Source organism: Dipodomys ordii, unplaced genomic scaffold (genome assembly GCF_000151885.1).
Source record: "Dipodomys ordii isolate 6190 unplaced genomic scaffold, Dord_2.0 Scaffold35, whole genome shotgun sequence".
Lineage (NCBI taxonomy): Eukaryota > Metazoa > Chordata > Mammalia > Rodentia > Heteromyidae > Dipodomys > Dipodomys ordii.
In genome coordinates this window covers 5915769-5939424 of record NW_012267251.1, presented here as the reverse complement: position 1 = coordinate 5939424, position 23656 = coordinate 5915769, and the positions used below count along the sequence as shown (strand labels likewise).

At 40.9% G+C, this 23656-nt stretch overlaps 1 protein-coding gene across 5 annotated transcripts in view; it reads right to left on the bottom strand.

Moving 5' to 3' along the window:
- Positions 1–8319: 8319 nt before the first annotated feature.
- The window catches only part of Ptprc (protein tyrosine phosphatase, receptor type, C), a 104997-nt gene continuing 89660 nt past the window's right edge, over positions 8320–23656 (bottom strand). For all 5 annotated transcript variants that reach the window (XM_013017408.1, XM_013017407.1, XM_013017409.1 and 2 more), the window contains 9 exons: positions 22469–22604; positions 20248–20397; positions 19112–19202; positions 17465–17598; positions 16120–16254; positions 14193–14315; positions 13796–13974; positions 10880–11015; positions 8320–9840 (listed from right to left, as the gene is read on the bottom strand). In XM_013017408.1, the coding sequence (XP_012872862.1) occupies positions 9571–9840; positions 10880–11015; positions 13796–13974; positions 14193–14315; positions 16120–16254; positions 17465–17598; positions 19112–19202; positions 20248–20397; positions 22469–22604 (1354 nt within the window). In that variant the 3' untranslated portion in view covers positions 8320–9570. The remainder of the gene's footprint in view (positions 9841–10879; positions 11016–13795; positions 13975–14192; positions 14316–16119; positions 16255–17464; positions 17599–19111; positions 19203–20247; positions 20398–22468; positions 22605–23656) is intronic.

Genomic DNA, 23656 nt, shown 5'->3' with positions numbered 1-23656 from the left:
GAGGAGGAGGAAAGGGAGGGGAGGGGAGAAGGAAAGTGAGAACAGAGAAATGGAAATAAAGAAAATAGGAAATTATGTAAGAATTGGGAAAATTAGGATGGATTTGCCAAATGATTAACAGGGAAAAAATTTAAAACCAAAGACTTCCAGCCCATCTTTCACTATTGTGAAATCTTGAAATATTGATGACCAAGAACCTAAGGGATCTCATGAAGACAGAGGCCAGAATTCAAGTATCAGCGCCAAGGGAGTTCAACAAGTAAGTATCAGACTTGTCAATACTTAAACACAGAGACAAATGCCCCTAAAACCCAAAGGAAACAAAGGCCACATGTGGTTCTCTGAAAGAGGCCAGGTATGTGAAAAAGAAATCCAAGCATACAGTAAATAAAAATAATTATGAAGCAATGATTCCTATCTGACCTTGTCTTTGGACGAAATAGTATAGAGAAATGAACACCAAGACTGAGCCAGATGGAGTTTCCACATTTTGACAGTCAAGAAGGAATCATGCAACTTTCCAGGAAAGGGGGGGAAAAAAAGCACAAGTTAATGCTTCCAAACAGGTATGAGGTGGCTCCAATCTGCACCACCACAGTGTATGGCAGAGTTCAATCGGGACTGAACTCTGTTCAGCCATGTTCTCTGGGACTGCAAATGTGACTTCTGAATTTAACACCCCCTCCATGCTCTTCTTCAAGTGTGAAGACAACCGAAGTCTTCCTCAGGTGTGCGGGAACAGACAGGGACAGTCATCTGAAAGGCTTGCTGATTTAGAGATGAATGAAAACAAGGACCTCAGCCATGGGAAAGCCCTCACAAAGAATAATGCAATAGAGATCTACAGTCATGTGGGAACGCTAATATTTTATATAAAGCAATAGAAATAAGGAAAACCTCAGGAAGTATAGGAAAACAAGATGGGAGACAGCTTAGAACATAAATCCTGGGGAAGTTACATATTTTGAAACTTCTGTCATCTATGTTTGCTCTAAGTTCAATGTGAACTTTATTTTTTGAAGTCATTACATTCATATTATAAAAAAAGAAAATTTGACTACAGGTTTAAACTTTCCTCTTCAACTCATTACCATTCCTCTCTCTAAACCATACAATATATTAAAAACCAATTCCTCTCTCTAAAGTAAATACACACGAGTTGAACACAATGCTTCAAATAATCAAAGGAGGATCCAGGCTGCCCTAGTGTGAATATAGAATGCCTTCTTCAGGTTCTTACATCGAGGCCTAGGTCTCAGATGGTAGCACTAGTCTGAGGAAGGGCTGGAAACTTTAGGGAGTAGGCCCAAGTTGGAAGAAAAGGGTCACTGGGGGCGGGGCTTTGTCCGGCCCTTCCTGTATTTTCCTTCTGCACTTCCTGCCATGGAGGCTCTCCATCCTGTAACTGTGAGCTAAACCAAACCTGCCTCTCTGAGGCTGTTTCAGGAATTTGGTCACACAGATGATAAAAAAGGAATGAATACATATATTATAACCGATTATACTTTCAAATCTTTACTATAAAGTTGTCTATTTTTTCAAACCTGAAAAAAATGTTTTGACCATTTTTCCCTTTTATTTTTCTCTGTTCTTCCCTTCTCCCTTCCTTTTTTCCTTCCTCCTTCCTCTCTCCCCTCCTTTCCTTCTTCCTTTCCTCCCTCCCTCCTTTTCTTTTTTCTTTTCATCCTTCTTTCGTTGCTTCCTTTCTTCTTCCTTTCTTCCCTCCCGTCATTTTTTTTCTTTCCTCCCTCCCTTCCTCCTTTTCTTCCTTCCTTTCTCCCTCCCTTCCTCCTTCCTCCTTCTCTCCCTCCTTTTATCCCTGCTTTCTATATATGTGGAGAAATGTAGAGATTAATTTTAGTGGCATTTTTAATATTTGAATATGTGTATAAATGTTGTAAAAATTGTTTGTAAAAAGTATGTAATAGATTTACAAATCCAAATTTGAAAGAGCATGTTAGAATATATGTTTCCACCTATATAACCATTGTCAATCTGCCACTTGAAGTAGACAACTTGGTTGTTTCTAAAAACTTGTAAATGTGACCATTAGGAAGTACGTAGATACTTTTGGAGAATAACTCACCCAATGTGGTGTGCAACGTGCAGGTTCTGCACACAAGCGTAAGAAATGAGAGCCATTGTTTCATCACCCCGGTAAGTTTGTCTTGTGCTGGTAAAATCATGAGCATTCTTCTTTCCCTACCACCCTCACAACAAGATATGGACCACATTTTATGTCTTTACATCAGAGTAGTGCTATGGCAGCATAGATTTTATTTGCATTTTCTTGTAGGAGTGAAATTGATCCTCTCTGCCATGAGCTTTGGGCCTTTGATCATTCTTGTTCTATGAAGTCTATTTTCCTTGCTTTACAGCTGGATTTGGAATGGCCTTTAGTCTTATTGCTTATAATCTCTATCATATATATAATATATGTCATATATATCAGATCTATATATGTCATATATATCAGGTATGTTTTACAAAATAATACTTCAAGTAAAGGAGATTGTGTTGGGATAAGAAGCAGAAGGAAGGGAGAGGGACAGTGGAGAAGGAAAGGGAGGATGAATACGGCCAAAGTAGTTTATATGCACATAAAAATACAGAGATGAAACCTGTCGAGCTCTTTTATGAGGTGGGAAGGGAATGAGGAGGAGGGACAGCGCGGGGGTGGGGGGGTTTGATCAGAGTGTATTACATGTGTGCATGCAAATGGCACAATGACACCCCATTCAAGTAATATACACTAACTGATTTTTAACCATAGATGAAGAGTTTGGAAGAAAAGGCTAGGGAATCCATTCTGAAACAGAAAAGGAAAAATGAATATGGCAAAAAGAAAACTTATTTTAAGGAGAATAGGAATAAAAGCAAGAGAAGAGCTTCTCTACCTTCTGGTTCTCCCTTTTCTTCTTCCTTTCCCTTTTCCTCCTCCTCCTCTCCTTCCTCCTCATTCTTCTTTCTCCCTTCTCCCTCTCCTCCTCCTTCCTTTTCTTACTCTTCCTCTTCTTAAAGAATCAATGGCACTTGATGTAAGTCATAGGTGAGAACCAAGCATTTTTTCACATCTGTGAGGACACCATAGGAGATAGTAAAAGACATCCATTGAGAACAACAACAACAACAAATCCATAGATCTTATAGTGTTCCTGCATAACCTGCACTCACACACATCGAATAGTGCAAATAGGTTTGGAGACACAGGGAACTCAAGACAGTAAGGACAAAGAGCAGGAGCAAGAAGAAATGCAAGAGCTGTCCAAGGAGTAAATGAAACTCCAGATCAATTCCATTGCTTTCTTTGTAATAATTAATAGGAAACATCTTTTACCCTGCTAACATTTTTTAGCAGCTACACCATTCAGATCCACATATTATGGAAAGATATTTTCTATGTAAATATCCATAGAATTAGGTTAAACAATGGACAGCCTACAACTATATCATCTTATATTGCTAAAGGAAGTTAATCTCTCTATATTATACACACATATAAATATGTACTATGTAAAGTATATACGTATAGTATATATATAGTATATATAGCAAATGTTATATGTGTTTTTGTACATATTTCTATAGAGACAGAAAAAAATTGGTTTTTATTGCTGAAATCTACATATTCTCTGAATTAAATTAACATACGTATATAAAGATCTGTGGAGAGAAACTTAGTGGGTTTTAGTGCTTTCAGTAAGTTGTAATTGACGTGGCTGATTTTGACCTTTTAGTACTTCCTGCGTTTAAGTTGTGGACAAACATTTTGCTACCTCTTGAAAGAACAGCTACAGTTCCTTTCCCACTGTGTCTCATCAGGGAGAAATCTGACTGCCATGATTGAGCGTTAAACAGAGAGAAAACTGCCAAAGCGTGTTCTGTTTACAAACAGCTTGCTCGTTGAAGAAGTCATTTTGTAAAACTGAAATGAACTGGAGGTGCCAGATGAGAACCATCAGCCCGTCTCAGAGGACACACACACTCACACACTCTCACACACACATACACACACACACACACACACACACACTCACACACTGGTAAATCCCTGTGTTTGCACCACTGGGAGCCCTTTGCCATGGGATTCACATAGCTCCCAATTTTGAGCAAATTGCAGTTCTTTACTTGTGTTTGCCAGGCTGGGGTGGGAACTCGGGGGCCTGGCACTTGCTGAGCCTTGGGGTCCGGCTCAACGAGCCCCCTTGCCTCTCCACCGCGCCGTCGCGTGTCTCCGGTGACCCTTCCTTCCTTCCCTCCCGGCGCCCACGGGGGACCAGTCTGGACCCGCGGTGGACAGGTTGTTTCCCTCTTTCCACAGCCTCTCCGCACACCACAGGGAGTGTGCTTTCCTAAAGCACATCATAACCTATTCAAATATTTTTTAATATTTTATTATCTTTAAGGAATGGTGCAAAGAAGTTGTCACCCAACAAATAAAAGCACTTTGATAGAGTCTTTCCACGTAGCTTGGGTGAGCTATATAACCCTACATTCTCAATCTCCAGAGCACTGGGATTAAAAGCATGTGTCACCACACTAGACCTCAATGAAAGTTTAAGGCTATAATACATAATATAGATACAGGTACAGATATAGATGGTCCTGGGGCTTGAACTCAGGGCCTAGATGCTGTCCCTGAGCTTCTTTTGCTCAAGGCTAGCGCTCTACCACGTGAGCCACAGCATCACTTCCAGCTTTTTCTGAGCAGTCTTATTAGAGATAAAGAGTCTCATGACCTTTTCTGTCTGGGCTGGCTTCGAACCACGATCCTCAGATCTCAGACTCCTGAGTAGCTAGGATTGTAGGTCTGAGCCACCAGAACCCAGCAAAGCAGTATTTTTCATTCTTTGATACAAGAATAAAATGTGTGACATATTAATACAACCAACAGTTCCCCTCCCCCGGAAGGCAAGTATACATTTACCAGGGATCTCCTCACTGCTGGAATGGAAGGTACACGTGGACCGGGAGGCTTTCTTCTGGAGGTTAATGGGCTATTTTTCACGGGAAGTTAATTTCTGGTTCCCTGACATCATTCCACTGTGTGGGGTTTCTAGGTGAGAGAAATTCTCAGTGCCACTCCAGAAAGACCGAACGATGGAGACTCCGCAGGCAGGAGGCGTGTGTATTTTATCATGCCCTTTGAACTTGTTTGAAATACTAATCACGTTGAAATGCGACCCCCATGGAGAAAACTGTTGCTAGGCTGACATTTGCTATGTATTGCAAGGCTTTCTTTCCTGGCACACGCTTTGGGGATGGGTGATCTTCGTTTACATAAACGAGTACAATCCCTCTCCATGAATGCTTCAGGGTGTGTTTACATCCCTATAATGACTTCCATGTTCTAAGTGAGCTCAACTGAGCTTACTGGTGGAGCTCAGAACAACACTGTGACAGTTTTGTTTTGTTTCTAATCATGCAATGGAGAAAAGGGAGAAAAGAACTCAGATTGTTTCTCTACTGTGCCAAACCATATGAGCCAAGTTGAAGGACACGCAAACACAGAGGACAAGGAAGTCTGGGGTCCCGGCTGATGTGCCAGCAAAAGCTGGTCCAGACCCTGCCTGTCACTCACCAGATGGCTTTCGGTTACCAGTCCTCTTCTTCACCTATAAAATGAAGGCAAGAAGCTGTGCAGCCTGGAATCTATCTTGAGGAAACAAATACAGGTAAAATAATTAAAGTATTCTATGCCAAGCAATGCTATGTCTACTATCATGTTTATATGGTGATAGAGGACAGCTATTTCTGCCTCTTTGTTTCACAGTTAATTTTGTTATTTTTGTACCAGTACCGAGGCTTGAACTCAGGACTTCACACTCTTTTCTTACCTTTTCATGCTCAAGACTGGCACTCTACCATTTGAAGTCTACCTCTACTACTTCTAGCTTCTTGCCAGTTAACTGGTGATACGAGGCTCATAGACTCTTCTTTCAGAACTGGCTTTGAACTGTGATCCTCAGATCTCAGCCTCCTGAATAGCTAGGGTTTTAGATATGAGCCACCCGTGATAAGCTTAGAGATTATTTTTTAAGTTTTTATTTGTATACTCACCTAATTTCAATCAACCTTTACATCTCGGGGAGTTTCTCCTAGTAGGAAGAATATTATATCTTGAGATATTGGATGAAAAAGTTTTGGCCAAAGTTAAATATCAAACTTAATTCCACAAATGCCAATGAAATGGAGCTGGTAGGTGCTATTTAGCTAGGGTTAGAAGGTATTGTTAGTTTATTGTTAGTTAGAAGGTATTTTAGTTTATGCCCCCAAATGTTGAACGAGCAATACCTAGACTAAAATATTGTCCCTTGTTATTTTGAATTCAAATCTACCTGTGATACCTTGTATTTTATCTGATAACCAAATTTCACCCTGTCATGGTGAAAACAACCATGAGCAACTCTTAACTGCCTTACAAATATTGCTCAAAACTTAGTAGGCATTTTGAATTGTGAGAAGGAATAAAACGAAAAGAGGTTTACAGGAAGAGAAAAAAGACTCAGTGGAAGAAAGTCTCATTTAAAACAGGAAATCAAACAGCCCAATTTTGAATGTGTCTCTTTGAAGAAACTGCAGATCGTTCCAGATATGAAATTTGTCCAAAAGAATGAAAGCCTGCCTGACCTCACCTGTGAGAGTGAACAGACATTCATTTCCTCTGAACTTGTGCACTGCAAGGTCTTCATATCAAGAATATGTTCCAGTTAGTGGGGGACAGTTATCAGCTCCTTCCTTTTGGTCTGTGGAGTTCAGTGTGGACATGTTTTAACAAATCACCAGTGTAAATTTAAAAAAAAGGCACATGCTACTTCATTGTAAGAAATCTGAAACTTTATTGTTGACATTTTTAAGGGAAAAAAAGCAAAACATGGATAGGAAGAAAGTATTAAAATTCTGACTGGAAGTTTGCAGTTTTAAAATGATCAATAAGGAGACAATTTTTGGTTAGTGACTTCACATAGATTACCCTTTGCATGGAAATATTAAAATGCCTAGCTCTTCTGAAAATATTTGTCACAGAAGTACAACGTTATGGTTTGTTTGAGTGTTTTATACTGATATCATTAGGGCTTGAACTCAGGAACTGAGCTCTGTCCCTTAGCTTTTTCACTCATGGCTGGTCCTCTACTACTTAAACCACAGCTCGACTTCCATCTTCTTGCTTGTTCATGAGAGGTAAGAGTCTTAGAAAAGTTCCTGCCTGGGCTGGCTTTGAACTGCAATCCTCAGATTTCAGCATCCTGAGTAGCTAGGATTACAGGCTTGAGCCACCAGCACTTGGCTTACACAAAATTACTGAGACCTGAATTTCAAGATGACTAAATGTGTCTCATACTAAAGCAAAAGCATAATCTTTTTTGGGGGCCAATGACTATAAAGATAGGTTCATAATTCCATAATTCCATACTCTGGAGCCTGGCCTGCCTGTCTGGGTGATTTAGCTTCTCCTCTATCAATGGGTTTCTGAGCTACTACTTACTTGCCTCCTTTCCATGTGTTCCCATTTGCAAAAGAAGAAAGAAAAAAAAAACATGTTTCTACCTTGCTACCAAAATTAATAAAAATTACCATGCCATTCTATGCTGTTTTGTATCTTCCAAAGAAAAATCTCAAGCAGAAAACACACATTTCAAACACAAAATTTCTGCATCTGGAGATATTCCTCCCAGCTGAAACCCCTGGAGAAAATTTTTCCTTCAAGGTCATTTAAAATCTACAAGTTTTGCTGTTTGTGTTTTGAAGCAACTTCACAGCTAAAAATAGATGCCTATCACAGCATTCACCTGGTTCTAATGAGAATCAGAATTTTAACACTTTAACTATGTTGTCTAATAAACGGAGACTACCCAGTTTTATTAGGAGAAAACAAGATGGTAAAGTCTGAGTGACCAGCGAGAGCCATAATAGCCAACTTTATTAACTTTATTTCTTTCTGATGCCCATATATGGCGACTTTCAGGCCTCTGTCTTCACTAGTGAGTACAAAGGAAGGCTAATTAACCTTTATGTGTGTGTGTGTGTGTGTGTGTGTGTGTGTGTGTGTGTGTGTGTGTGTGTGTATATAAGAAATTGTTGTTTCTTTGTTAAGTTCCACTTTTCTTCATCTGGGAAATGGCAAAGGACTATAGAGTATCCTAAAGATTAATCTATCATTTTAAAGTGCCATGACAGTAATTAGAATAACACAAAATGAGTTGTGTAGACAGTAATTAATGATGAATAGTAAAAATCCTTTAAAACCAGAGACTAAAGATACAGAAAACCAACCAACCAAAGAGTGCCGTGTGAAAAATGTCATAGACAGAAGCAAAGTTCACAAAAGAAGTTGTTTTTATTACATCTTGGAAAAAATGTCACTCTTCTTGAGGTTTTTAGATCCCAGACCCTACATTATTAGAGCATCTTAAAAAAAAAACAGGATCCACAAAAATGTCTGAAAACAGTCTTTTTGCATTAAGCCTTTTTCAATAGCTACATCCACTTTTTATATGTGAACACAGAACACACTTAACATACTACAAACAAGAAAAGAAACCAATGAATTTTATGATGGCTCTCAGTACTAATTCCTAAACAGGTAAGAAATTCAAAATGAATTTGTATTAATGAAGATTGCTGGCCTACTTGCCAAAAGGGATTATGCATACTCAATGTTGTTTTTCACATGTCAGTGCTGAATTTCATAAAATTCAGCTGTATTATGTTTCATATCTTATGCATCATGTTTCATATATAAATATTTGGCACAAATATATTTGCAAGTTCCTATTTTTATCATAGAGGTTTCAATATCTATTGCATTTGTTTATTTCAAAGATATTTAAGTTCACTTGTAACAAAAAATATTCGGTCAAGAATATTGAGCAGTAAGTATCACAAAACTTACAGAAAATACTGTGTGGCAGAGTTATAAAGCCCTGTGGTTAGGAAGGTAGGCTCTCTCAGAATCTTTAAATTAAATATGCTTAAAAAGATATTGAACTAAATTTTAACACACTGGAGGATAAGATTTGCTAATGTTATTTTAATGAATTTTCTTGTAGTAGCTAACCATACACAATCTACTCGTAGGAACTCTCTCTGGAAGTAAGAGCAAACTGTAAGAAATCCACAAGTTGAACAAGGAACACATCTTGAGGTCCTCCTAGAAAGTCCGTGTTTTTAGTCTTTCATAGTCACGCAATGAGGATTTGAAATGAGACCATTCAAGCTAACAGCTCCAATATGAAATACATGTTTTCTTCAGAAAGGCAAAAAGACAACTTCTCAAAAGCATCCGGACTCAGTTGCAAGCGCTCTCGCTCTTCTCTCTCTCTGTCTCTCAGTCTCTCTGTTTGTCACCCACGTGCAAACAGAAACATTGACACACAAAGACCACAACAATGTTTTTGCTGGGGAAAAAAAGTTTAAAAATAAGCATAATACTGTACAAAACATTTTAGCCAAAGCAACTTAAATACTTTTCTTTAAACCACAGTAGTAAAAAAAAAAAAAAAAAAAAAGGAAAGAAAAGCAGAAATAACAGCTAATCTGAGATGTAGAGGTGCCCAGGTTCGTCTTTTCCTATGAACTTGGAGTTAAAGCTGGACCCGAGGGCCCATTGGCAGAACATTCTGGGCCTGGGGAGCCACCTGTGGCTTCAGAGCCCTCCTGGTCTGTGTCGGGGGTCTTATCTGGGGTGTCAGGTGGATGGACACAATTGGCATCGTTCTTTGCTTTGTCCACTTCATTATCAAATTCAACCCGATCCTCATGCATGCTGGCTTTTTTGATTTGTCCATTCCGGGCAGGGTAGTAGCTGGCCATGGTGTCGTAGAGGAACTGGTACTGTGCCTAGCAAAGCGAAGTGACAGGAAATTACATGAAGGAGGTTGATGCTGTTTTATGTGCAATGGAAAAAGTAGCAAGAATAACCATGTACTTGTGGCAGCCTGGAGGGATGGAGGGTTCTTCAGCTTGTTCTCATAAAAAGCAATCTAAATAACTTTGTTTTCAGTGCTAACGTGGACCTTCGGGCCACTTCAAACAGGGGTTCTCTCCTCCAGCCCAGCCTTGGAACATCTCAGCACCGGGCCTTGGCTCACAGAGCCAGTTTTGTGCTTCTCCTCTTAGCTAAAGTTGATCCATGATTGAAGAGCCAGAGCAAGAAGGACCTGTGCCGCAAGCCCGCCCAGATCTGCACAGGTTACGGGGAAAAGGCCTCGTCTCTGAGCTTCTAGTTGCCCTGACATTTTAATGAATACAGAAGCTCCAATACGGAACAGCTCCACAAGGCTAAAAGTACACAGAGGGGGTCACAATTGGTCTGTGCGCACTCCCTTCCTACCACGCTGAAAGTCTCAGGGACTTCAGGGCGTGAACGATGCTCATCTTGTGAATAATTACTGATTCCCAGGTGACCTGCAGCCCACTCACCCGTGCTACCATAGCTCAGCCTCAGCCAGCGTCCAGCCCGCGCCCGCGGAGGGGCTTTTAGACCAGCCCGAGTCAGCACACACATGAGCTTATGACAGGCTCATGCATGAGCCTGGCTTCACTAGCTGAGCTGGAAAACATCACCAGAACATTCCAGCAGGTCCACACACTAGTCCTGAACTACAACTAATGTCCTTAAAGCCCTTAAATTTGGGGACGCTCTGTTATTTGACAAGACGAATTGGTTGAACTCAAAAGGGAAATGAAGCAATTCCTTCTCAGTTAGAAAAGTATCCTTCATGAACTGTCACAGCAAAACCTGCTGGCAAACACCAATCTCATTTATATCGATAACATTTCAATGAGAAAAAGGGAAGGGAGGGAAGGGGAGGGGAAGAGGGGGAAATGATCCAGTAACAATGCAAAGCGCATTGGAGTAAACGCGAGGTATACTTACAAACGTGGCAACCACCCCTGGCCTGGCTTTACGCAGAGACTTTACCACTTGGAAAACATCTACGACCTCTTCTGTCTCCGCGCTTTCCAAGAGATTGATCAAAGCACAGAACACTCCTGTGTGCTCAGCCCCATCCCTAGCCAAGGAGCAGAAGATGAAGAGGAGTGGTGATATTGGCAGAGAAACACAGGAACAGCATACATTTTTGTTTACTTCATGATTATTATAATCATCTTTTTCTATTTTCTTAAGTGCTAATTTCTTTCAGCTGAATGCATTCTGGGGCAAACGATCTCAATTTATGACTATGATAATTCTATAGTTTAAAAATATTTGGCTTTGGCATTGTTTACCATAGCTAAGATATGGAATCACCCCAAACGCCCCTCCGTGGATGAACGGATCAAGAAAATGTGATAAGATAGAGATACAGATAGATAGATAGATAGATAGATAGATAGATAGATAGATAGATAGATAGATAGAAAATGGGATTTTATGCTTCCATCAGAAAGAATGTCATTGTCCCATTCGTAAGGAAATGGAAAGACTTGGAAAAATATTAAGTGAAGTAAGCCAGACCCAAAGAAACACAAGCTCCATAGTTTCCCTCATTTGTAATACCTAGAATATGTCTAGAATATTATTAAGTGAGGATCACAATGGCTCAATAGCTATGTGCATATGTCCATAAAATGATGTTTATTGAAACAAACTCCAAGAAATGGAAATGAGGGCTTTTGTTTTTTTAGTGTTTGCAGTTATTTCTTTTTTCTTTCTTATTTCTCCCTTTGTTTTATTCGTCGTGTCATTGTTTTTTATTTCTGTGCCCTCTGTCTTATATATGTTTACCTGATTTGGGGAAGGGAAGGGGGAATCACAGAAACTGTGGGACAAAGGGTGAAAAAATTCAACAGTATGCAATGTATATGTGTAATATTAAATGTAATATATGTGTAATTATATTCATTTACGTATATGCCTATTGTACTGTATGAAGTCTCTGATATTAAATAATGTTAAATTCAAATAAAAGCATTACCCCATCAAAAAAAATTCAACAGTGATATACACTAGACACTGTTAGAACTTGGCAGGGGAGGGAGTCAGGGTGGGGGGAAGTGGAGGAAAATGAGGGAGGGAGCAACACTGTACAGAAAGAAATGCACTTATCATCTGACTTATGTAACCCCTCTGTACATCAATTTAATTTAAATTTACAATACAATTTAAAATTAAAAATGTGGCTTAGGCCTTAAAGATCTACTTTCTCCTCTTTAGTACTTTGTGGTTGCAAATGTATTTTTATTTAAATCTACATTGTTAGGACCAGTTTTTAATTTTATATATTTTTTATTGTAAAGATACTGTACAGAGGGGTCACATTTACATGAGCAAGGTCATGAATCCATTTCCTGTCAAGCATTGTTACCCTTCCTTTGTAACTTTTCCCTACCATCTCTTCCCTCCGTGCCTCCCCAACTCCTTCCCCACCCCAAAGTTGTAAAGTTCATTTTCAACATAATGTCTTGTATATCTCATTGTTACAATGGGTAGGACCAGTTTTAATGGATGAGAAAATTGAGATTTAGAGACAATAAGGGCGCAGCTAGAAACTGATAAACATTGAAATAATGTAGTCCCTTTCTCCCTTCTACCTTCTCCAAACAGAGAAGAAAGAACAATTCACAACCAAATGGATTTCCCAAACTATGAGGCTTTAAAACATCTTAACACAGCTTGCCCTGAAGAGCATATTGTCAGCAGGGCCATAAATGCCCATCTATCACTAAGGCAGACCTGGAAGGAAGAGGTCATCATAACCTGAAGAACATGCAAACCGAAATCTGCCTTCTCTCCTCTCCTTCCAACACAAATTTCACTTTTGAAAATTCAAATTATCTACTGCAGGTAATACATTTCTGAAGGCTTGACTCTAGTATATGAAATTCCAATAATAAGTTTCTGCAAACATTCTAAAAGCACCTTACAAAGTTCATAGTTCACTTTTAGATTATTTAAATTCTTCCTTAATATTCTTATTTTATGTGAACTTTCTATACTGTGAAGCTTTTGCTCAATTTCTCTTCATTAAGGTAGATATGCAGGTATCTACCACAAACAAAATTTAAATGTCTGCCTATTGGAAAAAATTTAAATATCAAATATTATCACTGGTGTGGCTAAAATCTTTGCCTTTGAAATCAGTTTAGAAAAATAATACAATGGGTTTAAAACAAAACTGTTCAGCCCAGAGATTTCAGTTAAAATTTAAATTAATTCAATTAATATGAAATTCACGTTCAGCCAGGCACTGGTGGCTCACACCTGTTATCCTACCTACTGAGGAGGCTGAGATCTGAGGAGAGTGGTTCAAAGCCAGCCCAGGCAGAAAAGTCTGTGAGACACACATCTCCAGTTAACCACTAAAACTCCAGAAGTAGAGCTGTGGCTCAAAAGGCTGAACACCAGCCTTGATGCTCAGGGACAAACTAGGTCCTGAGTTCAAAGCCCAGGACCAGCACAACATAAATTAATTAAGATGTGTACTGGAGTCAAAGCATGCAGTCATATGGATTCTATAACTTCCAGGTGAGAGGTCATTCCACCTAAGAAAATATGTAAATGCAAACCATCCATCTATCCATTCATGCACCTTTCTGTCCATTCATCTGTGTGTTGCTCACACATAGCAATCTGAGTTCACTATGAGGGAATGAAGCCCTGGAGGTAGCATGAAATTTAGTACGAAAGGAATCACAGCCTTAACTTACGGAACTATAGCAGCCATGCTATGTAGAGAAAACCCAGGTGAGTGGGGAACCCTCTCCAAGGCCGTCCCAGTGGAGATACGGATAGAATTTAAGAGAGAATGGGAGCCCAGAGGCCAAGGGCTTCCCATCCCATCTCACCCACCTGCAATGGACTAGGATAGGCACGCTCTTGTGATACTTAGTCCCTTCGGAAGAATTCCTCCTGGGGAGCTTCTGTTTGAGGCTCTGAATCATGGAGACGAGTTCTTTGGGTTCTGCTGGAAGCTGTTCCCCCTTCCAGGCTGTGTACTGGTACTGGTACACGGTTCGAGGGTCTTTCCTCTGAAACCAGAATGGAAGGAGCGCAGCTCAGTACCAGGCCATGACGGGCTCTAGAAGCACATTCTTATCAGGACCGCATTCATTTACACAGTGGAAAATTCCATTCCGAGCCTTCCCGCAGGTGGTATCTTTGATTGCATAACATAATCGATACTACTTTTGCCATCAAGATAATTACATTTGAAAAAAAAAACAATGCCTTCAAAATAATGTATTACCTTGGGATGTCTCAGTTCGAATACTCGGAGAGTGTAACCTGTGGACTGGCTTGTGTCTTTCGTGTCAACTTCTAAATCTCCGTAGGTTTGCTTGCCTTCCCCCCAGTACTGGGCACACATTTCCTAGATAAGGAGACACGGTTAACAGGGTTTAACTGATTCTATCCTGTGCACTTGCTATTTAAAGTATTCAAGGAATCTTCCTCCTCTCTTCCTCTCTCTTCTCTCTCCCTCAATCACCCTCTTTCTCAAACCTCCCTGTTCTTGCCTTCCTCATTTTCTATTAAGTGGAAAATAATCCATTATGTGTTAAAATTGAATATTGCCCATAAAAATCTGAATTTTATTTTAAATATGATGATGATCTTTCTAACAAATATGTCTCTCCTCTTGCAAGGAAAGAAACCTTGGGATAATCGAGGTGGCTAGGACTCGCTGTCTTCCTGGTGAGGTCCTCTGAGATTTGAGATTTGTTCCTCCCTTCCACACCCTGATCATTTCTTCAAAATCTGTACATTAATCTGACATGGGTCACGACTCTTCAATGGCTCACCCCCCCCGCCCCCCGACTCCTGTTTCTCCACTGGTCTTGGTGAAGGAGGTTTTCCTCCCAGAATCTTAATGAGCAACTCCAGGAAGAGATAAATGGGTGGCATATCTAAGCCGGGGGAGACCCGAGAGTGTGTGTGAGTTACAAGAAGGTTCCCTCCTCCTTTTTGCTGCTTCCCACCAACTTCAACCCCAACACTGTCAACTGTGATGGCAGCCTTGGTCTGTACTCTCATTCATTTCTTCACTTTCCATGCTAGAAATCAGAACATATATTCTTTTTTAAAAAAATGAATCAGCTGGGTGTTGTGGCTTATGACTATAAGCCAAGCTATTCTGGAGGTGGAAATCAGAAGGATTTCAGTTTGAGGCCAGCCAGGGCAAAAAGTTAGTAAGACTTCATCTCAACAAATAAGATGAGTGTTGTGGTTCACAGCTGCTATTCCTGCTACAGAGGAAAAATGTAAGTAGGAGGATCATAGTCCTTATTCTGAGAAAAACAGAAACTACAACAACAGCAAAAGGTGTAAGCGAAAGAGACATGGCTCAAGAGAGAGAATATTTGACCAGAAAGTATAATTCAAATCCCTGTAATTCCCAAGAGTGAGCGGGAGTGAGAGTGAGCAAAACAGAGAGAGTGTAGATATGTCGAGAGAGAGAGAGAGATAAGCCAGGCACCCATGGCTCACGCCGGTCATCCCAGCTACTCAAGAGGCTGAGATCTGAGGATCAGGGTTCAAAGCCAGCCTGGGTAGCAAAGTCCGTAAGAGTCTTATCTTCCATCATTCAACAGAGAATGGGAAGTGGTGCTGTGGCTCCAAGTGGGAGAACACTAGCTTTGAGCACACAAAGCTCAGGATGGCGCCCAGTCCCTGAGCTCAAGCCCCACAACCAACAACAACAACGACAAACAAATGTTAGTAAATGAAGGCTGACTCATGATAATGTGAGTGTCAGACAGGATGGAGAACGTGTTATAAACCCTGCAAGCAGGGGGGAAATGGAAGGATACGCCAAAGCCTCCCTTTGGCTGCTGTCTGAATGCCAGAAAAGGAGTTAGTTCAGTTTTATTATCTCAATAGAAAAAGGAGCTACACTGGAGCAGTTTGTCGGGGCAGCAGACGCTGTGTCATAGACAATCGTGAGCAGCGGGCAAGACTGCAGTGGTGACCAGGAGAGCCCCAGCGCCAGGTGGAAGAAGAGGCCCCAGCCCCCCGATGACCCCAGTCATCTTAAACCAGCGGAAGGAGGAAACAGAGAGGTCAAAGAGACACGCTGTTCTCATCATGCAGGCAGTCCAAGAATGGAGAATGACATTTTATAACAGACAGGCTTTATTATGTTTTTTTTTAAAGAAAAGATTCTCAAAAGCACCAACCTGGTCTCCATTCTTTAGTTCTGTCAGCATCACAATAACCTTGACTTTTCTTTGGAAGATCATCTGCCAGAAGTCACCCGTGGTCTCTTTCAAGGGTCCTTGGGCGGCGATCATCATTTCTGGCTTCCAGTAACTCTTTAAAAAGCAAAGGTAGGATATTGTTATTGTTCCCATCTGAAGAGAGCAGAGGACTTTTATTGGCCATTTAGAAAAATGGTTTCTTACCTTGACACCAATGCTGTTACAGATATTAAAAACCTACGATGATTCTCAGGTCCAAGGAAAATATGACAGCTGTAGGCAAACTAGTCTGATAATAACTTGTAGCTAATAATGTAAAATCAAGACTAAAACATATGGTATTCTCTTGCAAAACAAGTTTTTCTTCCCAAAAGTCACATTTTCCCTCTATTCAAAGGTTACTGCAATAGCATAAAAGCATTTACATAAGTATTTGAAATCATCTTCACCATTTCCCTCTTTTGATTGGTACTGTACATTCTTATGATGTAGTCAAGTTCAATTAATATTTAGTGAATGTGTTTTAGGAAAATTTGGAAGAGAAACAATCCAATACAGGGTATATGCAATAAGTATTACTGATTGCCAAAAATTCCTCAATTGGAAATCGCAACTGAGACTTGTTTATAATATGTGTGACATAGTCAAAACATCCCAGTTAGTCAGAACAAAACACTTTTAACTATGCAGATATATGAATGTGGATTTCCTTCTAATTTGGATATCTGAATAAGAATAAAATGTCTACATTCTGGCATGTGTTTACATTTTACTTATTAAATGAATATGGTAATAGCCCTATTTTGTTATAAAATACAGCTAACAGTATTCTGTTACTTTTCAATCAACCCATTAGGCTTTGTTTATTAAATTAAAATATATAGGCTGGGCACCAGTGGCTCACACCTGCAATTCTAATTACACAGGAGACTGAGATCTGAGAATCATGATTCAAATCCAGCCCAGGCAGCAAAGTTCATGAGACTCTTACCTCCAACTAACTACCAAATCAAGCAGGAAGTGGGGCTGTGGCTCAAATGGTAGAATGCTAGCTTTGAGCCAAAAACAAAAAGCAAAAGCTGAAGGATATCATCCAGGCCCTGAGTTCAAGCCCCAGGACTGGTACACACATACTCAAAAAGAAAATGCATCATAAAAAGTTGAACGTGTGTGTAAATCAATATGTAGGGATAACTAAGCTCGTGATTCTTGTATGAAATTGTTGGATGTTATATGTTATGACATAGATACATTCCATCATAGCCCAACACAGATATGAGTTGCAAAGGTTGGGAAATCAGGTTTGGGACACGGAAACACACACCATCACAAAAGATGCATTGATGTACTTGCTCGATTCTTCCGCGTCACTGTCTTCATCTGACGAGTCGTCGGAGGCTGGCTCGCTCTCCTTGCTCACCTCCAGGTCGTGTTTAAGCTGCACTCTGTTAAAGTCATCTGCGTAAAATAAACCAGTGGTGAGACATCAAGGCAGGGGATCTATGTCTATGGCAGATCAAGCTCTTAATTCAAGTCCCTGGTTTCAATCTCCAGTACCACTAACAAAATAAAAATCATCAAATTAGTGACATGTGGAAATGAACAACTTATGGAGAGGTAAATGCATTCATCAAAATGCAATAAGATTCTACATGAAATTAAGCATTGATTAAGAAATTCAAAATGTAAAAGATACTGTTCTATTTTCTACACATATGTTTTAGGTTTCTAAGGAATAAATATCATCATTCTCCCTGAGGTGCATTACAAAAATACATCACTTAGATTTTTTTCTCTCCATTATATTCTATGAACAGTAAATTAAAAGTCTTCTTTAAGTATGTATGTCAGGTTCATTATTTTAAGTCCAAAAATCACTTAGTCCTAAGTTTGTCTCCTTTTTCCCCAATAAGGGGAGGGGAGGGATTTGGAGGGATGGGGGGATGAAGGAAGAGATAACTCTAATTAGGATTCAGACCTATGTACAACTATGTAAAGATAATGATAAAAATATTTTACATTTATAATAACCTGGTCAATCTGGTTAACTATATTATGATCAATCCCATATTTTCACTATATTGATAAGGGGTTCTGTGGAAGTTAACTATGTCAGCCATGCTTTCATGTGATTTATTTGCTTGTCTAGTTTATCAGTTTGGCTTATATGTTGTCCATGTTAATTCTGTACTCTGTTTAATAAAACTGAAAACTAGGAACCAGGTTCAAATGATTTGCTAAAATTAAAAGTTCACAGCCTATTAACAATGAATCAAGATCACTTTATTCTTAGAAAAGGATCACATAGGCACAATAGCTTTGTGCAGCTGACCATATAAAATAGATTGAATATGAGTATCAAAATGAACTCCAGTGCAAGAGGTGTTTTCTTTTTCTTTGGTGCTGGTTTTTTTTTAAATTTCCTTTTGTCTTGTTTGTTCATTTATCTGTCTTTGGGAAGGTGAAGGGAACACCGAAATGGAGGGACAAAGGGTGAACTGACTATGTTGAAAATGAGCTACACAACTTGTGGGTGGAGACACAGGAGGGAAAAACTGGGGGAAAAATGAGGGAAGGGGTGACATTGTCCAAAAAGAAATGTACTCTTCACCTGCCTGTAACTATAAACCATTCTGTACATAAACTTTACAATAACAATAAAAAGACTACAAAAATCAAGATCACATGTTTGCGTGTCTCAAATTAAAAAGAGGTGGGTGGGACCAAAGGGAAAAGATGAATGTGGGGGAAAGGGGAGAAGGGAGAGAGAATGTAGTCAGGAACTCGTGATAAATTCTACAGAATTAAGAAGAGCAAGGGTAGGAGTGGGTTGAAGGTGAGGACGACGAAGGGGCCGTAGCGGACGCTGCTTGGTAAAATGGCACCTCCTTTGTACAACTACTTAAAGATAATTACAATTAAAATTTTAAAATCCAAATGAACTCATCTTTATAAGGTATAAAAAACATACATGGAATGACATTAGAATTTCTGTTTTTCTTCTTATTTTCCTCTTGATTTCCCATGTGCTGTGTCCTCCAGCTCCTGTAGGAAGGAAGCCTCTGAGAAGGAAACAGAAAGGACAATGCCTTTAAAATCTAGATATCAGCTTAGTTATTGCTGAAGCATGAGACCCTATAGGGGAAAAAAAGGCATTTCATCTTTGTTTTGGACAGTACTGAGCTTTGAGCGCAGAGGCTCGTGCTCACTCTGCTTGCTTGCTAAGCTGGTGGTGTACCAATTGTGCCATGCCCCATTCTGACTGTGTTGTTGATGGTGGTCATGGTGCTTCAACTCAGGGCCTGGCACTATCCCTGTGTTCCTCTGCTCAAGTCAAGTGCTCTACCACTTTGAGCCACAGCTCCTCTTCCAGTTTTCTGGCAGTTAATTGGAGATAAGCATCTCATAGACTTTCCTGCCTGGGCTGGCTTTGATCTTCGATCCTCAGATCTCTGTCTCTAGTATTTCAGGAGTGAGCCATCAGTGCCTGGCTCCATCCTGATTTTTTTAAAATACCTATAGATGAAATGTGGCAGATTTCTCTGCCCTGGCTGGCTTTGAGCTGTTCATCTCTAGATCTCAAGTGGACAACTGAGCAGTTTGAAGAGACGGCTCCACCAGCTTTCTGAAACCATGGGCAATGACATTCTAGATTAGTTGTAAGAATAATTGCCTAATAAATAAGTCAGGACACATATACTTGGCTTTTACTTTCTGTCTACCAGCTCTAGCCAGTTCAACTTCCTAATGAGTCATAAAATCTCTAATTATTTCCTTTGCAAACCAAAACCAGATGCAGTTTTTCAAGATGAGATACAATATTGCCTATGGCAGGCCCATTTTGTGGCTACAAATCAGTTCTTGTTCTGACAGTTTCTTTTGTATCAGGTTAATGAGGAATAGTTGAAGGTGTTTACAGTAGGATCAGACTTCTAGGCTTAAATAAGTCTCCTACATAATAGATGTATAAAGCCAGGCCCTTGTTTTAAATCATCTGAGTCTCGGTATCTTCATTAGGCTCTGTTTTATTATGTTGAGAACCAGGTCAAAGAACTGTGCCAAGTGCCTCACAGAAAGCAGACCACACTCAATAATCTTTATCATTACCTGGAATTCAGCCTCCAGTGGAGATGGCTCACTAGGCGGGTCTCTCTTCTTCATGTTGTGGAGACATGACTGTAATTCAGACAAGTTCACTTCTGTTTCTCCATACTGATTGTACTCCACAAGGGCCTGATGAATCAGGATGTACTGAGCCTTCAATAAGAAGGGAAAAATACAGATCATTGACTGATAGTCCTTTTTAAATAAATAAATATATATATAATTTTATTGTTATTATAAGGTGTATAGAGGGGTTGTCTGGTAATGAGTACATCTGTTTTGGGACAAATGTCACTTCATTCACTTTCCCACAGTTTCCCCTGTCATCCCTATCCACAAGTTGCAGAGTTCATTTTCCACACAGCTTCTGGCAAATACCACGCCTGCATTTGTTCACCCTTCCTCCTTCCATTTCTCTATGGCCCATTGAAAAAAAAACATGAGTCCCTGTAACTTTGCTCCTATTGAAACAATGTATGAAAAAAAACAAAAAGAGGATTGATGTCTACAATGGGATAATGTTCTCGAATGTTCTAGAAGTGTCTTCCATCTCTCTGGAATATGAGAATAGCCCATTTCACTTTTTCCAAATAAAAATAGCTTGCCAAATAGAGTATTCATTACATTTAGCATTTCTTTTTGTTTCGTTTTGTTTTTGGGTCCGGTCGTGGGGCCTGAACTCTGGGCCTGGGTGCTATCCCTCAGCTCTTCAGCTCAAGGCTAGCGCTCTACCACCTGAGCCACAGCACCACTTCCGGCTTTTTTTTCTTTTTGCTTATGTGGTACTGAGGAATTGAACCCAGGGCCTCAGGCATGCAAGGCAAGAGCTCCACCACTGAGCCACCTTCCCAGCCCTCAGCATTTCTTTTATTTGTTTCCTAAACTTAAAAAATAATTCTCATTCACTACATTTTTCAGTGATTGCTACTGCGTTTGAAATTCATAATATATGACTCTAATAGTATATAACATAAAGCAAGTTCATATTCCTCTGAATATATTTGTGAAGTTTATAGAATTTTTTAAAGAAAGAAATTTATTTAAATCATGTAGCATGCCAACCTCAAATATAAACTCCACCCCGCTCCGAATCATGTTTGAATCCAGCATTTTAAGAAAAAAAAATGATGTATTTCTGTTAAACCTATTTAACCACCACTATCTAATTCCCTGCATTTGGTGGATCCTTCTACTCTACCTTCCTTTTTTCCACAAAACAATAGCTCTTTTTGTTGTAGATGATCTACTAATGAAACATGAGACCTTTTGTGTGCTTTCTTAAGGATGAGACGCGATGACAAAGATTACCCTGTGTGGCAGCTGGTGACTTTATTGGCTCAAGGGTTTCCACTCTGGCCCATTGGCATAGACAGGCACACACCTAGATTGCTCCTTCCACCCGTACCCTGGCATGGGGCTGTGCAGAGCCTACATTCTATCCTGTGCCTCGTCAGCGTTCTACTGACTCATCTAGAGCCTTTTCTACTTCTGGCTATCTTGAAGGAGGATGCTGACTGCAAAGTCCTTCTCTGCACCTGCACCTGTTCCTCGTTACCCACATCTGGGGCATCTGCCCACACGTGTTACTGCTGAGTCAAGCGCAGCCATTTTCAACAGTAACTACCATTCATAAACCATCCTTCGCAATTACCAAGTGGGTGATACAGCTCTGCCTCCAATTCATCTTCCTGTATCCTTTCCTCAGCATTACGAATCTGTGAGGTGAACACCTACCTTAGTCTCCATTTTTTTGAAAGACCAAACTAAGACATAAAATGATTAAATAAAGTCCAACGACGACCAGGGAAAAGAATTCATGGCAGGATTTGAACTTTGGACGCTTCATTATGCTATTTGTTGTATCTCCTCCATGTTCATTTTACCAGATGTGATCAAATCTGATTTCAATGCCTTTTCCCCCTCTCCCCAGTCTGGCATGTATAAATGGCATTTCATTATTATTATAATTATATATTACATGCTGCATTATAAATATATGCATCATTCCTATATTTTCTGTAGTATACCTATATGCAAATGTCTGTATGGCTGTCGGTTATTACATTATTGTTTTTGAGGCAAGACCATGTCTAGTTGGAAGTTGGGGGAGAGTTTCTATCTGTGCTCAGATCGTTCTTATGCTCCATCACAGCTTTAGCACACAGTGAGCTGCTCCAGCAGAGCTTTAGCACACAGCGAGCCGCTCCTGTCAGTCGGGACGCACCTCCACTTGCACCATCAGACATCTCTGCCGCCTCAGCTTGACCACATAACCGTACACGTCCACTTTGCCCTCCGCCTCCAAGCCTTCCAGCATGGCATCAATCCCAATGTAGGTGCCTGTGCGTCCGACGCCCGCACTGGGAAAACACACACAAACGTGGAGGCAAGAGAAGGAATGAAAGGAAGCAGAGATGGGAATAGTATGTTTCTTTCTGGGCACCAGGGGCACACCTGTAATCTCACCTGCACATGGGAGGCATGGGTAGGATGAATTTGGTTCAAGGCCTGCCTAGGGCCTAAAAGTGAGACCCTATGTGCAAGCTGACCCCCGAAAAGATAAAAGGATCTGGAGGGTTTATGTGGCAGAGCTCCTGCTCAGCCTAGCTGAGTCTCCTTGAGCTCAAATCCCAGTGCCACCAAGAAAAAAGGAATGTAAGTCATACACCATGACTGTACTCAATTACAAACTGTTAGCTTATAAGAAATGGCTTGAGTGAGGAGTATGTGTCTCCTATCATCTCGTTTCCCAGTAGAGGAACTGCCAAAAGGAAGGTGTGCAGATAGGACAGGGGGCAGAGTGTGCACCAGGCGAGGACGGGCCAGAGGTGAGGACGGGGTAGAGTGGGGGTCAGGAGCTGAGGACGGGGTAGAGTGGGATCAGGAGGCGTGGTGGGGGTAGAGTGGGGGTCAGGAGGTGAGGACGGGGGTAGAGTGGATCAGGAGGTGAGGACGGGGTAGAGTGGGGGTCAGGAGGCGTGGTGGGGGTAGAATGGGGATCAGGAGGTGAGGACGGGGGTAGAGTGGATCAGGAGGCGTGGTGGGGGTAGAGTGGGGTCAGGAGCTGAGGACGGGGTAGAGTGGGGGTCAGGAGGTGTGGTGGGGGTAGAGTGGGGTCAGGAGGTGAGGACGGGTAGAGTGGGGTCAGGAGGCGTGGTGGGGGTAGAGTGGGGTCAGGAGGTGAGGTGGGGGTAGAGTGGGGTCAGGAGGTGAGGACGGGGTAGAGTGGGGGTCAGGAGGCGAGGACAGGGTATAGTGGGGATCAGGAGGCGTGGTGGGGGTAGAATGGGGATCAGGAGGTGAGGACGGGGTAGAGTGGGGTCAGGAGGTGAGGACGGGGTAGAGTGGGGGTCAGGAGGTGAGGACGGGGTAGAGTGAGGGTCAGGAGGTGAGGACGGGGTAGAGTGGGGGT